This window comes from Pezoporus wallicus, unplaced genomic scaffold, assembly GCF_028554395.1.
Source record: "Pezoporus wallicus isolate ANWC-B61680 ecotype Strahan unplaced genomic scaffold, APGP_CSIRO_Pwel_v1 contig_2975, whole genome shotgun sequence".
In the NCBI taxonomy this organism is placed as follows: domain Eukaryota; kingdom Metazoa; phylum Chordata; class Aves; order Psittaciformes; family Psittacidae; genus Pezoporus; species Pezoporus wallicus.
The window spans coordinates 128,654-147,869 of record NW_026637604.1 but is presented as its reverse complement, the minus strand read 5'-3'; the positions used below and the strand labels follow the sequence as shown (position 1 = coordinate 147,869).

General features: G+C 37.5%; 1 protein-coding gene across 1 annotated transcript in view; it reads right to left on the bottom strand.

Annotated features, from left to right (window-relative positions):
* The window catches only part of SV2C (synaptic vesicle glycoprotein 2C), a 104,038-nt gene that overhangs the window by 66,508 nt on the left and 18,314 nt on the right, over nt 1–19,216 (bottom strand). The window contains exon 2 of the mRNA XM_057406506.1: nt 9,593–10,304. Coding sequence (XP_057262489.1) covers nt 9,593–10,169 — 577 coding nt within the window. The 5' untranslated portion in view covers nt 10,170–10,304. The remainder of the gene's footprint in view (nt 1–9,592; nt 10,305–19,216) is intronic.

Below are 19,216 nucleotides of genomic sequence, written 5' to 3'. Positions count from 1 at the left end.
CAAAACTGTTCATTTTGGCTGCACGTTTTACTGCCTGAATGTTAATCTCTTATTTGCCTAGTACTTCTTCTGACTCAAAACAGGTAAGTGCATGAATATAGCTAACTTTTCATTAATGCTGAATTAAAACAAAAAACCCAAAGTAGATACGCCTACATTAATAATAGATGCATCCAACTCAGGAAATCAAAGCACATGGTGCTAAGAATTAATTAATAAAACTAGGCTTCTAGTAAAGGTATGTGTATAGTATTAAAGCTAACAGTTATTATTTCTCCTGGGTTTAACAAACCATTAACTCTCCTTTTCATAACTGTATTCCAGCACTGTGTAAACTTCTTTCCTCGTAAATGGGAGGAAATATTTTTTATTTTGCTTCATCCATACACTGGCTGTTGCCATTTTCATTCCAATGAGATGAAAGCGTGGGAAAAGAGAAATCATACAAAAAAATACAAATCAAAAGCCAAAAACTAAACCAAAACAAAAACCAAACCAACCTTCCACTGGTTTCAATAAAAGATGCTGAATTACACTAAACCTCATCAGGAACAGGTTACCAAAATTAATAAGGGCCTGAAACATCTTCTGAAGTGCTGAGAAGAGACCTGGTCAACCTCAGCTAGCACACAACAGTGTAAAGGAAACTTTTGTTGCTAATGGTCCCACATCTTTTTTCTGTTTTCCCATTTAGAGTCAAAGAAATAGATTAACTAATCCAATGTGGAAAGAAGAGTAACAGATCAGAATAATCCTCTATATGGTGCCAATACACCTGCAGGTGGTGGTGATGATAAACAAGCTTTTTAGTTATGTATTTACAGTAGTGCCAGAGGCACTATTATAATGACTAATTGGAAAATTGTTTAGATGACTGTATCTATCAGCTCATGATCTCTGTTTAACAAGACTTGCTCCTGGCAACTTCAGAACCAGCCTTGAAAATTGCCCTGAATTCTAGTGAATTTGGAAAATACGTGTGCTCTGTGAAAAAGAGCAGGTCTGACGAATGCCAGAGAAAAGCAATATAGAGGACAATAGACAGGGGGTACGTTCATCCATATTCCCTCAACTTCATATGAAGCTCTCGAATGCTAACCAATATACAACAAATAAATTCAGTCTAGCTAACAAGACATGAAGAAATTTGCAAATGGGCCACCTTTGTCTATCCTTGAGAACACAGACCTTTTTTTTTAATACTATGGATGCAAAGCCAGTGTCACTTTACACCATTTTCTTAATTTCCCTACTTTAGATTACTCTCCCAACTTTCTACAATCCCCCCAAAGTCATATAAAAACATCTGCCTGACTGATATATGGGTTTATGTGAGTCTTTGAAGACACTTTGTCCATCACCTGTTTATCATGAGAAAGCACACTTATTAAGAAAAACTAGAATAACTTGACATATGTTATGTATCATTAAAAACTCTTAGGTTTGTTCTCACTGGCTGGAACAAAGACTGATAGATGTTGGGCAAAAACGTCATTAGTTTAAGAGAGCCCGGGAACAACATTTACACTAGTGGTAGCTAAGTGCCCATCTAGAGTACTGATGAAATCCACAGAAAAAAGACATAAGAAGAAATTTACTTAGCTGTAACAAAGTGCCATTAAATTATGTTCGTTCCATGTCATGTCTTAATGAAGTTTATTAACACTTTACTGTGAAAATATTTACTTTTCTTGCTGAGGAGGTGATATGTCCTCTCTTTCTATTCAAAGCTCAGCATTAGATGCAAAACCCAAAAAAACAAAGCTAAAACGACAAAAATAAGGAAGATAACATTTCTATAAATGAATGCTTGCAGATCATAACTTAATGCCATTGCAGAATTAACCAAACAGGGCTTTGGATGAGAGTCCACCGTCATGTATAAAATGTTTGAACAACTTCATTTGACACATTGATTTAAAAAATGATGTATCAACAGTCAGAGATCCCATGGCATTTGAGAGAGGGAAGAAAAAGTGGTGGCAGAAGCTGAATTAAAGGTGTGAAATTACCATGGCCCTCAGGATTTTCCTTTGGGGGGAATTTCCTTCCTTTGGCCACTTCTATAAAATTATAGATTTGTGTGATGTAAGCAGTAAAATCACTGATCTGTGGTGGGATAGGTACAGCCAGAAAATAACCTGTAGTACATAAAAAAACAGCCCAGTGATTTTCAATTATTTTAGACATAATCAGTCTCTGAGACAGATGTTTGAAGATAACAACATGTACATAATTAGTTTTAATACTGCGTGCAAATAAAAGGTATATGCATACTTTGACATGGTGGTAATGCATGTCCGTAAGCAGTCAAATGTACAAGTATCTACTGGCTACTCACACAATCTTCCCAAGTACATACATTATCCCAATTCCAGGTTGTATTTTTATCATTTAAATAAAAGCAAGTTTCCCAATATCCACTGAACTCACTTAATTCAGCTAAAGAAATTATAGCTTAAACCTTGAAGGAGTGCTATATTCTGGTGATAAATATGAGGCACTAGAACGGGCTGCCCAATGAAATGGTGAATGCTCCATCCCTGGCAGTGTTCAAGGTCATGCTGGACAGAGCCTTAGGTGACATGGTCTACTGTGAGGCATCCCTGCACATGGCAGGGGGCTTGGAACTAGACGATCTTAAGGTCCTTTCCAACTGTAACTATTCTATGATTCTATGATTCTATGTTCCTATGATTTTATGACTATATGATTCTATGATTCCATGATTTTATGTCTTGCTCAAAAAGTTGCCTACTACTTTATTAGTTATATATGCACTGATTGATCTCTGATGTGTTCCAAGGTACACAGGTATAGTTAGGTCCATTTAACTAAAAAAAAGAAAAAAGTGAGAAGCACTTACTGCATTATTTACAGAGCTTTCAAAACGTGAATTGGTTAAAACAGTGTTTGTGCTAAACATGAATGCAAACAGCAAGACTCTCAGCTATGGACTGCATTGCAATCATTTCATGTTGTCTCACATTGTGTTCCTCAGCTTAAAGCTGCATGACTGAAACTGGGTATTGAGCTAGGGAAATATTATGTTTAGCCCAAGTTGCTAAATGGTGCACCTCTTAAAAACTAAAGTGAACATGTAAGTTAATGGTGTCTGGCACCTTGTTTTCCTCAGTAAAGCTGCATGCAGGAACACCACAAAAGAGTAAAGACATTTGACATGGTGGTACTGTTTTCCCTGTTGGCAAAGCTTCAGTAAGGTGGTTTGGGAACAACACCTCAGAAAAGGAAGGCAGCTATGACCACCTTACTGGCTTATAGTGGGAGCTTGCGACAGTGCAGAGGACTGAATACACAATATTTCATTAATGGTTCAAATCTGTGCTCCTAGTTACTGTCTTGTGACAAGCCCATGACATTTCAGGTTTACTTCAGTTCATAGTAGACAAAGATTACACTGCATATTCTCTCAACCATCCTTGTTTTCCCCTCAGAAAAGAGAAACAAACATAACCAACATATCCACTGGTCTACATAATGTAGCTTCTTATAACAGAAAAGGATATTTCTTTTAATTTTTCTCACTCAAACAATTGGTTTTGGAAGGCAAGCAGAAAAAGCACTGCAGTAGGAGCACTTTAATAATGTCATTGCAAGGGAACGGAACTATACCAGAGGTGAGCAGCGTGCATGATGTCATTTGTATTTCTGGCATTTCCTTCCGAAGAAAGAAGACATTAATCCTACAGACTAGTTTTCACCTTGCTCTGGAATATTTAGCACACATTTCAATGACTGTGGCTCTATTTCTAAATTTTTCTGTCATAGCTAAAGATTTATTACTAGTATTAACTGCAAGTGCAATGGAGTTTCACTGCTATTTCAGTGAGACTCCTCACACTCAAAGGTCTGCTATGGTTTCAGTAAGTATTCTTAACCTAGATACATTTCTTGTGAATGCAGTAATTCTCAAAGCCATATGCAAGTGCCTTACATTTTGAAATCTGTGCTCTCTTCAATAAAATTTATACCACTGCCAAGACCTCACATTAAAAAATTAGTTCTGAATCTCTTCCTGTAATCCTGAAGTCTAAAATCATTTTAAGAAAAGAACTTCCACATGCTTTTCACAATAAAAATATGAATCTTGCCATGGAAGTTTTAACTTTTTAGAAGCCAGCTGCACACAACAGTAAAATGTAAGAGTGGCAGAGGCTGGTTTTCCTTTATTTTACATCACTTGTGGTCTATTATGTCATCACAAATCCAGTACCTTGCTAATAACTGGAATATAACAATATCTCACCTGTATCTAGTGAGCTGTAGTAATAATGAACAATAAAAGAGAATAGTATTGTATAGCAATACATAAAAATCTACTCACAGCAGCAGAAGGAATTTTCAGTGCTGTGTAAGGTCAGTTTTGTGACAATCAACTCAAATTCAGACCTGTAAATAAGTAGTGTCATGTGTTCTGTATGATAATATATAGAAGCACCATGCTGTCAAAACTATTACTGAAATCAAGTAGATGAGAGAAAACCATGATGCCTGAAGTAGACTTTCTTTAGAAAGAAAGTCTTAAATGTCTGAATTTTAAGAAGAAATGCAAAACAGAAAGTCTGCTGCTCAGCATTATACTTCCTGAGTTTTCAGTCTTTGAATTCTGGACTTGGTCCTGAAGTTAGAATTTCAGTTAAGCCACAGGTGTAACATAACGTAGAATAAACAAGGCTGATTAAAAATGGTTTAATGAATTCACAAAAAGGAATAATCATAATTGATAAGTAAGATAAAGACATTTAGTTTTCATGGCCTTTTTTCAAGCTTTAAAAATACGTTTATTTACAATTCGTAAAAAGATTATTTATTTTTTTAATAAAATGTTTGCTTAACCATCAGTTAGCAAACCCAAAACCTTTAGCTTCCATATTAAATCATAGTCCTCAAAAGAGATTAGCAATCCCCAGACAGCTCCTCCTCCCCTTCAAATCATGATGTGTCTGTATCTGGCCTGCACAGAGAACTTTCAGCTACTTAATAAGTGTTAAAACGAATGAGTACCAAAAGCACTGAACAGCAAAGAAAGCTCAACATAAAATTTTATTTAAGATTGTTTTAGTTTGAACATCTACAAGAGAAGTCTCTCTAAAATGGATATTTGTTGTTTCAGCAACTAATTACATAAAGGAAACCTATCCAAATGTGCAAAATGAAAACCAGTTTGAGAATAACAATTTGATTGCAGATTTTTTCATATATTTATGCCTCTAAAAAAGTATGCAATATGTCTAGTGATGTAGACGGTGCCTAGACATGTTGGAGAATCCCACTAGGCAATTAGATGCCTGAATATTTATGAAATGGCCCACTCAGACTCAGGTTCTGCAGTCCTTTAGTCACCGACATTTTGTCACACACTTCCAGATTTCTGCCAAATGCAGAGACAATCCACATAGGCTAGGAGAAGAGTGATGGACTTGGCAGTCCTGGGGAAATGGTTGGACCTGATAATCTTAAAGGTCTTTTCCAACCATGGCTAGTTCTATGTGGCCTCATTGTGGTAACAAAGGAAAATAATCACTTCTCTCTAGTTACTGGTCACTCTTCCCAATGCAGCCCCGGTTGTGGTTAACTTTCATTGTTGCAAGGCACTGGTGACTCATCAACTTATTTCTTACTAGGAGCCCTATATCCTCTTCTGCAGAGCTGTTGCTGCCTAGCAAGACAGTGCCTAGCCTATACCCATGATTTGTGTCATTCTCTCCCGGGCAAAGGACTTGTATTTGTCATTGTCAAGTTTCATGTTGAATATAGATCTGTTGCAAAAGATCTGTACAAAACCAGATTTACCTTAAGTAGCAAATATCTGGCAAACCAGTATTTTTTAAACTGGGGGGAAAATGCTCAGTAATGACCTGGTATCCTTAGCAGAGTTTATAAGTGCATCAACTACTGTGCCTCTGGGTAGCACTTCCTCCCATGTAAGAGGAAGCATTGTCTGGATTAGAATTATGCTGGGTTATGTTACATAGTTTTTTTAAAATAGAGTAAATGTAGAAAGCATTGCATTAAGCCAGGTAATATGCAAATAGGCAATCAATGCCGAATGGGTAGACATGTCATCTGTTGTCCCAGACTGAAAGCTATTTCAGTCCAAAAGACTTAATTATCACCTCTGCACTTTCTTTCCTATGAATATTATTAAAGGTGTGATTATTAAATTCTGACAATATCAGAGAAACCTTTTACATCGAGGCATTATTTGACATTAAACAGGGGTTTCAGAAAATCCTTTCATTTCCTTAGTAAGATGTTTGTTGCTACTCACATTTACAATAACTCCATTATCAGACCAGTGATTTATCAAGATACTTGACTTTTCTAGATGGAAGAAACAGTCTGTATGGCTCAACAACTATGAATATCTTTTACAAGGAAATTGTCTTGTTAAATAAAAGAAAAAAAAAACAACAGGTAGGCTCTATGAATATTATCACTTGTTTTTAATTAGCTCAAGTTCCCTAGTAAACTATCATGGCACAGTATATGAGAAATCAGTTTTTTACAACTGAGTCAATAAGTACTTTTCAATGACAAATTAACATGTTCTTAGTGTGTTTCTTAACAGTCTAGAAAATTGCCTGGAAAATAAACACTGTGTATGTATACCAGCTCCAGCCTATAACACCTAGGGCTGGTCCCATGACTTCAGTATTTTAACAGCATTAAAGCTCTCTGGATTATGGAATTATAACTATGAAAAAAATGTATGCCTGTCTGTAAGACACCAGTTAGACTGTAATTATGATGCGAAATCACAATGGCAATATAATTGTAGTGTTACATTATTACAAAAGGAAGATACAGGGATATCCATTACAATTTCTGTATTTTAGGCATGAGAATACATTGCTTGCACACCTAGGCCTTCCAGAGTAGTTTCCTTCATTTTGTCAGGAAGCATCATTTACATATACACACGTATCCATGTGATATTTAACAGCTTACTGAATTTTAGTTAGACATTGGTGGAGTCACTCTAATATACCTCAGGACAGAATCATAAGATGTTTAATAATGGGCAAATCCTTAATGCTCTTCTTGACATGGGTCAGACCTAAACAAGTGGCTACAGATCCTCATGGCAGCCTCATGGCAGCTTAGTGTCAACACTTCTCGTACCAAGTTCCAGATACCTCCATAGTACTTACCACAACTGTTTGAATGAAACACTGTTTTTAGAAAATATATTTTCCCGAAAATTTCAGTTCTATATAGTGAAGAAAAAGCATATAACAAAGAAAAAGCATTATAACCATGCTCTCCACACTCGTAACTTGACAGGAGAAGCCAGGAATATTAACGTGTTCAGAATATCTTAATTGTGAAAAGATTTATTTCCCAGTCCAACATTTAATGTAAATGGAAGGAACTGCATATGTGGATAAGTTAGCTACTGAATGTGTAAGCATCATGAAGCTCCCTCTTAATGTTGCATAACTTTGTTTTTTTCCATAACTCCATACAAACTAATTGCAGAGAGATGTGGTGGCTGCACTTACATTGTTATTGTTCTGGAAAACAATGACAACTTTGACCGTTCAACTTGTTGGGAGTGTGTGTGTGTGGTGAAACAAACTGTGTTATCAGTGAAAAAAAAAATAACAAAAAATTAAAGGAGTCGAGATCCATCAATTTTTTTTCCAGCAATAAACAGGACTTACAAAAAGTGCTTATTAGAGTTTAAAGATATTCTCAGCTGCAAGTACTGGGTAGCAGAATCACATTCTGCTTGTGCTGATTTTATAAAATATATTCTGTGTTACTATCTGCACTGACACAGTAATATTTTTGTAGTGTTACCTTTTGGAGTTTTTGTTTCTCTTCTTTCTCTCTACTGAGTAGAGCTCCATAATAGCTATATACAGACATGTTTATGCACTTTCTTTCTTTAAGAAGTAGATCAGAAAACTCAAAGGTTGAAGCATGGCAAATACAATGCTTGTAATTTTTTGTAAAAAAACAGTACCAAACAGGGTATTTGTATGCAGCCTCTTTAACAATAAAAGCTTAGATAATTTATTTTCATTTATTAGAAGTTTAACCACTGTACTGTACAAATAAGAGTAGTTGATTTCTAACAACAAATGATCAAATGGCAAGGAATGACTCAAAGGACTCAGCCATTTGATAACTCGGCTCCTGTTTCCAGTCATGATCCTCTCACATGGAGGGAGGCTTACAGATATAAATGAGGGTAACTACAGCCCCCATTATTGAAACCTATAGAGCCAAAAAGCTCATATCAATATGTCAGAATACAACCTGTCATGGCCTTAATGATCTGCCCAGAAAGCTTCTGTGTTACTCAAATAGCACAAATAGCCTTGTGTTGTCTAAAATTCTGAATCTGATATTGATGCATTTGGTATCTTCGGGTCCTTCTAATTGATTGTGAGCAAAGAAATAAAATCTGGAGACTGACTTAAGTTTAAATCAATTATGTTAAAATGAGACTGTTGCAACAGAACCATGCACTGTAAGGATGCAGTAAACAAACAGTGCATCTGCTAGAAGACAAAGGTTCCTAAATATTTTATGAGAACTCTCCTTTTCTGTAATAGCTTGGGTCCTTCAGGCCTAAGCTGCTTATCTACACACATACACTCCATTTTCTGCCACATCCAAAGCCCCCATGCTGCTACCTCCCTTCATCCTCAGGGAACCATTTCTACACCCTTTCTCCATAGCCCTGCCCCATGAGATCCTTGCTTTATCTGCTGCACCTGAGTATATGCAGGGAGAGCAAGCACAGACCTGCTCACAGCACTGCTACTCTCTTCAAGTCACACAAGGCTGCCTCAGCCTGCCTCTTTGCCGCACTGCGGGAGAGAATAGGCAACAAGATGAGACACAGCCCATCCCCATCAACTGAACAGATAAAAAAAAGGATACCCTATGCTCTTCTTCAGCCATTTGGCTGACTGATTCTGTGTCCCCCTAATCAAAATAAACATTCTACTTTTCGGATGGCCAGAGAGCAGTCATTGGGATAAAATGAGTAAAAGACAAGAAGAAGGAAAAGGCTAGGCAGCATTTTCCCTGAATTTCTTGCATTTCCCAGATTGCATTCCACTTTGCCCTTGGAGTGGCTCCCATGTAGTATGTTTCTGGACAGTTGTATCGTCTTCTCTTTATTATGCCTGTATAAACCCAGCAGAACTCCAATACTCTGAGAGTGGTTTGGTTTTTGTTTTGTTTTGGGGTTTTTATTGTTGGTTGGTTGGGTATTTTTGTTTTCTTGTTTGTTTTTTTGTTTTATTTTGGTTTTTAATTCTTTCATCTGCATGTCTACTCTTGTATATGAGAGCAAAATATATCCCTCTGCTCTTAAGTTTTACTGTGCAGACTTCCATTTCAGCAATTTATTTATACTTACTGAAAAAAAAGTCTAAAAATAAAATTATAATCTTCATTAAATCCATAGAGCTCTTCATGCACTTTGTGGATCATATATATTCAATACAAATATATTTTTATATAAGCATTGGTGTTGACAAATACATATTTAGGCATACTGTAAGCAGCACTTGTAATAGCACAAAGACAGAGAAAGGACTTTACTCACCAAGCCATCCTGATCCAGAATTGGGTATACACATGTCTGTTTCAGCACTGGGCAGCACAAATCCAACTACAAAAACTTCAACCCCATCAGCCATCAGGGCCATTCCTAACACAAAGAAGAGGGCCCACTGGAAACGACCATGGCCACATTCTTGTATTATCAGTTCATACTGCTGTGCTAGCTCTTCTTCATCAGCTTTTCTCTCTGTTTCCAGTTCATGACGATCCTTATATTCATCACTCATAGGCTGACCTAAGGCCACCATGCCATCTTTACCTCCCATGCTGGGGACGCCCTGATACTCCCCTTCATAAATTTCATCATCTTCATCATGCCCTTCAGTTGCTTCACTTGATCCTTCATCATCATTAGCTTCAACACCATAATTTCCTCCTTGCACATAGTAATCATCATCATCTTCCTCATCCTGGAATCGATTGTAGGACCTCTGTGTGTAGCCATCCTGAGCCTTTTCAACAGCTTTATTCACTTTTTTCACTGCTTGCCTCTTCACTTCTTTGGCAATATCTTTTGCCCCTTTCATTAATGAAGTTCTATCTTTGTATGTTTCCTCCATCTTGTATCAAAGAAGGACTACTGTTATGCTGCTGCTATGCTGCTGTGGGACCTGCTGAATACCGCGTAGAGCACCTACTGTGTGTTAGACATCAGTGGAAAAGGCCCAAGTACGTGTGAAGCCGTAATGTTCAACCTGCAAAATACGAGAGAAAAAAGTTAATACTTTGCTCCTTAGTTGCTTTTTCACACTGATACAGTGCCATACCAATCTTTATTTAAGCACACAACACTATAGTTCAGGCCTTCAAATGTACAATTGTGGATTTTCCTCAGAGATACAAATATCCCAGGTTACAAAGAAAATATTCTAAAGAAAAAGCTGACATCCTTCCTGTTTCTCAAAATGAAATTTATTACACTCTAGTCTTAGATACCAGGTTTTATTCTGAAATAAAACAAGTGATTCCATGCACCATACATCATATCAACTCTGTCGGCAATGTCCTTCTCCATTTGATCTGCTTGCTGTGTTTTGAACTGCCTGCTATGTAATAAAACACTGCTTTTCTCCCAATTAGCTACCATGAAATAGCTGTCCTCTGTCCAGCCTCCCACTTACATGAATCTTGTATGGAGTTAATATTCCTGAAATCTGTACTAGTCTCTCAAACTTACTGAGCTTGGCCAATGTATTCACAGTGCATTCATACTGAGTCTTAGCAACATGTATTTCTGTGCTAAAAGAGTCAGCACAGGGAGCTGGGTGGGTGGAAGTGATGGGACTTCCACACTTCAGAGTTTTCCGATACCTAAATCATGCCCAGACACATCCCTCTTTCCCCATACCCATAGTAACAGTAGAGGCAGCCCAAAGCAACTGTTTATAAACAGCTAATTCACCCCAGAGTGTGTTAGTCTGGCACAAGCTCAAGCCAATCTACATGCACGAAACCACCAAGACATTTTATCCACATTCTCCTGCTGGACTTTTCCATCTCTCCCTTCATGCAGCCCCAGGATCACAAATACAGGCACAATGAGTCAAGAGCAGCTTGCTTATTTGACTGAAGACTAACCATTCTCTTCTTTTCCACAAAGTTTTCAGGCATATTAGCAAGGCTATTTGCTCATCACACATCTGCATAGTTGCTAGGGGTAGTAGTAGGAAATGGCAGCAGCATGCAAGCAGGTGGAGGGGAGAAATGCACTATCCTTCTTTGGCAACCATCCATAGCTATAACAGCTGAAATCAATTACAAGACTGTACCATTACTCATATGTCGAAAGTTAAGAGGGGGGCGAACTTGGGCATTGCAACAGGACTGCAGAAGCCTCACCTCTGGGACAAAGCAGGCTAAAATCTCTTTAGCAGTGCTTCCAAGAAAACAGTGCCTCCTTCCAGCTTGGGGAAAACTTATTTTTAAACATGACCATTTTAATAAGCATAACCTCAGAAAAAGCTGCAGTGGTACAGCTAGGGAAGCAGTGAGGTGTAATGCAGGAGTAAGAGAAAATGGCTGGAAACTTCTGAAGAAAATCCTATTCCCTTTGCTAAAGTAGTGTGAACTGCCCACCCTGAACTCCATGGGAGAAGACCAGGGTAGTGCTTCAAGAAGCTGTCCTTTACTTATTCAGCTGTAAACACTGTCCCAGAAGTACATTCCAGACATCAGTTTTAAGTCTGGTAGTGTTTTGAGGGGTAGGAAGAATCACAGACTGCATTAGATAAATTAAGGACATGATGTACTTCTGATTAAAAAAAAAAAAAAACAAACCCTAAAATCACACAGACATGCAGGTAGTATGAATTAAGACCCTAAAAGATATTTCCCTGGTTTCTTTGATAATGACTATAGAAATTCAGCTATAGTGGAAAACGTCTTTATTTTTAGTTCCTTCCTCTAGATTACACTCTGACTGCTTCTCAAAGAAACCAAACGTGATGGCACTACTTAGCTATTCAGTGTAAACTGAAGCATTTACTAGAAGACAAATGCAGCCTTAAAATAAAAGAAACAGAATGTAATATTTATGGCCGAAAACTGTAGCCTGATCTTAGGTACATAATGATCATTCTAAGTAGGTCATCCCGATGAATCTTTAATGCTAAGGCAGATTCTCTAACTACACCTTTTCAGTTTTCAAGGCACTTCTTAGAAGTTATTCTTTGTGTACTGAATTAAGCATTTGATCCCTATTGTTACCTGTGTGTTAATACCGGGTCTACTATCTGTTATTAAACACACAGTGCATAAAAATGTCCACTGCATCTGCTGTAGCTTCTACAAATACTTTGAAGAAGCTAACAGTCGCCTAACAGGGACTTCTGACTATGATGTGATCCTAGATATTGACTGTTTTAGAATTTTAGATTACTCTAGATTATGTATGCACCCTATTTACCCTAAACTCTGAATTTATCTAATTCTTGTTTGTTTGTTCGTTTTGTTTGGGTTTTGGTTGGTTGGTTGGTTGGTTTTGGTTTTCCCCAGTGAGTACAGTCTTCTATTAAAGATTTTCAGTTGTCAAATGCCATTTTACTGTAGGGTATGTCCATGGAAGGGAGACAGCAGGAGTCTGAATGCCAATGTAAGAGTATAAAGTCTGAATGCCAACACTGGCAAAACTGTGTGTTGCATTCCTATAGTACACCTAGCTCATGAGTTCAGCAGACTCTAAAAACACAGATTTGCAAAACCAACTCAGCTTACACTGTAGTTTATGATATAATAGGTATGGCAATAGGAATTATGCATGCTGAAACTCATCAACCGTATAACTCTGCCAGCAAAATCCAGCACATAGAACATGTCAAATTTCTGTCTGGGCAGAGTACAAAATCAAAAATTTATCTTGCCTAAGATTACCTACTTTGAGCACTGTTTTTTAAACATCTTTGCTTTCTTAGGGAACTTAAATCCCTGCCTTAAGAGTGATAAGCACAAAGAGGAATTATTTACAGCCCATGCATGGTAGCTCCCCACCCTTTTAATTATGTTGGACTGATTGAGTACAAGTAGCTGGAAAGTCTGGAAGAGTGAGGATTAATGACTACCTGAGTAGCATAAAGCAGCAAAAGCACAAGGTTTGTACCGACTGTCTTACCCAACGAGCCTGCTCACCTTCACTAAACCCCAAACACCACATTCCCATTCAATTCCTTCAATTAAAAAAAAAAAAAATATTCCAGGAAAAGAGTGATTTCACCTGGAAGAAAAATACTATTTCAAGCAATAATTCCTTTCTTTTTTTCTCCCCACAAAACACTCAGAGATGCACTCACCAAAAAAAAAAAAAATCCCAACAAATTTTCTCTAATGTTTACTCTTTTTCATCCTATTACATTCACAAATTTCAATACATTTACACTTTAGACATACTATGCTACATCTGAAATGAAGGTCAGACATTACAGACCAAATCAGTGAGGCCCTATGAATATGTAAATCTACGAGAAGTCAGAAAACCCATTTCTACAAAGTCTTACGTCATTGCTTAACATAATCTGTAAGAAGACTCACTAAAGACTAATAATACATGATATCAGCTATATGTATACCTTGAGATAATAAATTTGTCAGAATAAACACGGAAATCTATTCTGAACTATCACATTTCAGATACACTTGGGGACCTGCTATAATAACTTATTTGCTTTTGAATCCGTGATTCCTTTTCAAAGGAAAATAAAACAAACAACCCCCACCCCACCCCCAAAATAAAAACAAAAATAAAACCACAAAAGCAAAACAAAAGAACCCCCCCAAACATTTCTTATATAAGAAGATGCTTTTTTAAATGAACATTTTAACCAATATTTTGATTCTGGTTTAATTTCAGTTTTTCTGCCTTCATTTTTTATTAATGAGTTTTGCATAGATACAAGAGTTTTGTTTCTTCTGAGTTTATCTGTTGTTCAGTGTTAGTCTTCATCTGAAGCTATAATCTTCTATTAGATCATAACTAATTTTAATTATATTACTCTGATGTGTCAAATGATTTTATTTCCAGGTGAAATATAAGCACCTGAACTATGTGAACTCACAAACACAAGATATTTTTCTTTTGCATTGCTGTCAGTTATTAAAAAACAGGTAAGAAAAAAATAGAAGTATTACGCATTTCTATGTCATGACAGAGAACAATAGTATACAAATTTTGTGGAAGTTCAACAATTTTTGCATGGTACAGTTCATATAACACAAAGGATACAATCCTACAAGTCACCATAGATGTAAGCCATATGCAGTACAACCTGTCCTTTCATTTATTGGGACAGCTGCAAACTTCACACAGCTACACCTCTTCATGCACAAAACCTGTTCTGTAAGAGCTGTCCTGTTATAATTCCAGGGTATGGAATTCAGAATGCCCTGATAAAGAACAGGAGCCTCAATAAAATATATTTATTTATAACTGTATTACATATATTTATTTATTCAGGTCTTTATTCATAACAAATAAGAGCTGGCACCAAAGCTGATGAGAATGAGATTTTTTTAGGGTAATGTTAGCTGATTAAAATAAAAGCTTCTATAGTCTAAACAATTTTTCTTTTTCTCATGTTGAAATTCACACAGCCAGACTGCAACTCTTCTATCTCAGGCTGCAGTTGCCAAAGCCATGTAAGTCACTGTAAACCTGCAGTGCCACGACCAGCAGCAGTCCCCAATCCTTTCCCAGTTCAGATGGCATTCTCACCATTTGTCCTGTACCAGCAGTTTTCACTGTTCATTCTCAGTGCAGGCACAAAACACGTACACAAGATGAGCCTGGAAATTCATTAATCTAGTACACATCAAAGATCCTGAGCTCAGCAAAGATGGACATTACATGGTACATTGCACTCGCTCCCTATTTTATTCCTTTCCTTCCTCATTAACCAGCAGAGATAGCTTTATCTCTCTGCATTGTATGCTTTACCTGCCCAGTTTCTCTTACACTATTTAACTAATCTACCTAATAGGAATAACACTAGAGGAATTGATTTTAATTTGATTTTGCTTGAAATTTGATAACCCTTATCAGAAAAAAAAAAAAAAAGGACATTTTTGCCTGAAAGCATGTTCATTTTCTTTTATGTACATTAGCCATTAGCAAAAAAGTACTATCTTTAACTGTCTCCTATGGCCTAAAAGTATTAATAAACCCAGATACCTTTACTAATACTTTTCTCACAGTTCTTTTGATCACAGCCTTAATTCTACCTCACTTACAGCCGGATATAAAAGCGTGGAAGCAGGATCTGCAAAAGCTTTACTTAAAGCAGTACAAATGACTGTGTGAGATCAAAAATGAAATACTCTGTCCAGTGAAAATCAGCAAATCTTAATTGAATCACTTAGGATAAAAAGTCAATAATATTGTAAAAAGGAATTCTCCTTTAATCAGGGGACACAGAGTAGAAAATGACAGGTATAAAGCTGGGAGGTGGGCCATTCTCCACATCATATTTGCACTTTATTATTCTTTTCTGCATTACTTCTATGCTCTAAATATCTTTCAAAGAATATCCCAAAGGAGGGTGCCACAAGGCTGCAACATTTTATGGGCACCACCATCATTTTAAACAGTGCATAGATATTTCTAATTCAGCTAGCTGTCATTAAATACACTCAGGCTTCAAAACCCCTCTGATCCACTAAGGTCACAATCTCCACTGAAGATTCATCTATGGTCCACCCTCTCTTATAATGCTCTTTTTTTTGACCTACAAAACAGCTTTATTACTGACAGTAGGGGAAGATGTTATTTACTCTCTGACTGTAAAACTTACCAAACTATCTAGACTCGGCTCAATGTGTCCCTCCTCTTCAACAGCAGGGCTAGATAGGGTTACAAAACTGAAATAATAGTATCTTTAAACTATAGCATCAAAACTGTAAAGACTTTATAGTGGAGTGATCCTTTCCTTTGATTTTTTTTAAATCAAAAGGTTACTTGTGGGGAAAAGGTGATTGAACAAAAAAAAAGACATACTTTGAAATTTCTTGTTATCTCTTACATAGCAAACCGGTAACAGAGAATAGCACATACAAAGAAAACAACTTTACTAATAAGGGTTCTTTTTAACCTAATTCTAGTTGCTTTTTTTTTTGCTTTTAAGTACTTAAATACAAGAGTTTTAATTGCTTTTGTTGGTTTTGCAATCAGTTCCATCACTATCTGATCACTATCTTGATGCTTAAAGATGCTATTGGTTTTCACATGGCAAACACTGAAAAATTCGTTCTCATTAAAAGCAAGGCAGGACCATTGGAATCCTCTTCCAACACTGTTTTTATTTGCTCTTTAAACACTCTTCCTTGCTTCTTCACATGCTTCCTGTGGACCTATTAAATGAGCATTTCCGGGATTATGTTGGGTGGTGGTCACTAAAATGCATTGACTTGTTCAGTAAGTATTGATAAGAATCAACCAAGGAGAAATTTCAGACAGACTGGATGACAAAAACTAAGTTTCTTCAGTAAGACTGCATACTGTACCCACACTGCCTGCAATGACTACCCATATGTAGGGGAAGCCGAAATTCTGTTATTTTAAAAACCTTCATTTAAACCAAACATATTTGAACACATTTCTGAAATTTTCAGGCACATTATTAAAAAAAATTGTATTTCCCAGTTGGAGCTGAGAGCTATCCCCCTTTCTCACACCTACTTCTCTTGAAAATTCACTTTCTTCAGCAGGATATGTGCATCCAACATGCCTTATACTTTTCAGTTGCCAGAATTATAGTGAAAATAATCATCCTGCTTTTCAATAGTGAGAAGGTGGACAAGCAAGTTTTCATTGCTCATCACTGCCAATCAAAAATAAAAATAGAACACCAAAACCACGCCTGCCAGCACTTTCTTGTGTCTGCCATGGTCATGTCTGCTGCTGCACAGAAAGCAAACAAGAGTGTCTTCTAAACGTAAAGGCCCACCTGCTGGGAAGAACGACTCAAGGTTGAAAGAAGATGGAAAAAAAATTCCCCTCACAATGGAGAAGGGAGATGGAAAATCCGGAGATAGGTAACTAAAAAATGCATCTTAAAAGTGCCAAGACTGAAGTCCTGAGAACAATAGCCAAGGAATCCCGCCCTGGAAGGAAACTAATGACACGCTGTCGAAAGTCTCCAGGGAATAAAATCTGCAGGACTCAAGTAGCCGTTCCTGAAATTACTTTGCATAAATCTGTGATGCACAGGTGCTGTGAAACAGCACTTGTACAAATACTAGACAGACAGGTGCCACAGAACAGTGCTGGAGCTTAGGGAAAACATGGGAAGGTTGAATGGTATCTTGTAGGGCAAGCTGTAATACAAGTTGGAATTACGCATCTTTTCTTTCCTCCTGGAATAAATCAGGCAAGCCTTCTTTACATTTAAGGAGGAAACACAGGGTCACAATCATGGCTACCCTTCGCAAAAACTTTCTGAAAAGAATCGGCTTTCTGTGCTGCCAGTTTGCTGCCGGGGCAAGTCATCCCTGCACCACCACAATTACAGTCCCAAGACTCTTCTCCGTTCTGAGCTAACACAGTCTGCCAACTCCCTCCTTTTCTGCTGCTAGTTTAGATTGGACTCCTCATGGGGAATCAGCTATTGCAGCCAATAAACCTTGGTAAAAAAGCAGTGGTTTCTTGGCACAATGTTAAAAGATACTTTAACACCCTGTGTTTTAACCCACGCTGCCTTCCAGGCATTTTGCTATTCAGTCAAAGCACATACTCTTTCATCTTTAACATCTGTTACTTTTTTATTGTTTGTAACAGGGTATGAAAAGTTGGAAAACACAATCCTTTTATAGAATTCCATAGTTCTCATTTCCTAAATATTTTATTTTGCTACATTTTCAACATGACAACAGCTGAACTTGTTATTTCAATTTTATTTCTCTGTTTCACAACCACGACATCAGACTGATGCTTGTTCCGAGAATCTCAAGCACTCAAGTTAATCTGTTCCTCCTTTAGTGAAAGATGTTTGAATTGTCTCTCCTGAACAAACAAAAAAAAAAAAAAAAGAAAAAGACAAGCTATATATAGTGTTTTCTGTGACTGAAAGCCCATTTCCTCATTGGCATTCAGCCAGCACACTTGCAAAACTATCTTGTGAGAAGAGATAAATAATAAAAACAAGGATGACATACTAAGCCTTTCTGATGAGGGACTGCTTCAGCTGTGGGAATCTGAGAAGAAACTGCGCATTCATCAATTTGACCTAAATAGTGAGGAGGAAAAGGAATAATTCCAGGTGTATAATGAAATGAAATGAGCCTGGGTGGAAAACATGAAACACATCAGTGAGGGTAGGTAAAAAAAAAAAAGAAATAATAAATTAAAACAATTATACATATAAATGTGTGTCTTTTAATATACACACGCAATTATATTAATTATACAAATTAATATTAATTATGCAAACGCATACCTATTAAATGCTTCACTATAAACAAATCATGAGTAACAACTAACTTTGCATGGGAAAAATTCACATTTTCAGTCAAAAAGGAAACATTTGTGCTTGGTGGCTATATTGGGTTTGCGTGGCAAGGTTTGGAAGCTGGGGAGGGATAGAGAGGTGGTTTCTGTAAGAAGCTTCTGGAAGCTTTCTCCATGTCCAACAAAACCAATGCCAGAGGGCTCCAAGACAAGACCCTCCACTGGCCAAGGCTGAGAGCATCATCAGCAGTGGTAGCATCTCTGAGATAATATACTCAGAAAAAAAGACTGCTGTGGAACAATTGCAGGAGGAGAGAGGAAGGAAAATACATGAGAGCAACACAATTCTGCAGATATGAAGGCCAGTGCAGAAGGAGGGGAGGAGGTGCTGCAGGGGCCAGAGCAGAGATTCCCCTGCAGCCCATGGTGCCTCCCATGGTGAGGCAGGCTGTGCCCCTGCAGCACATGGAGGTCCATGGTGGAGCAAATCTCCACCTGCAGCCCAGGGAGGACACCACACTGGAGCAAGGGGATGCTCAAAGGAGGATGTGACCCTGTGGAAAGCCTGCACTGGAGTGGGTTTGCTGCAGGACTTGTGACCCTCCAGGGACCCACATTGGAGCAATCTGTTCCTGAAAGACTGCACCCATGAAAGAGACCCACACTGGAGTAGTTTGT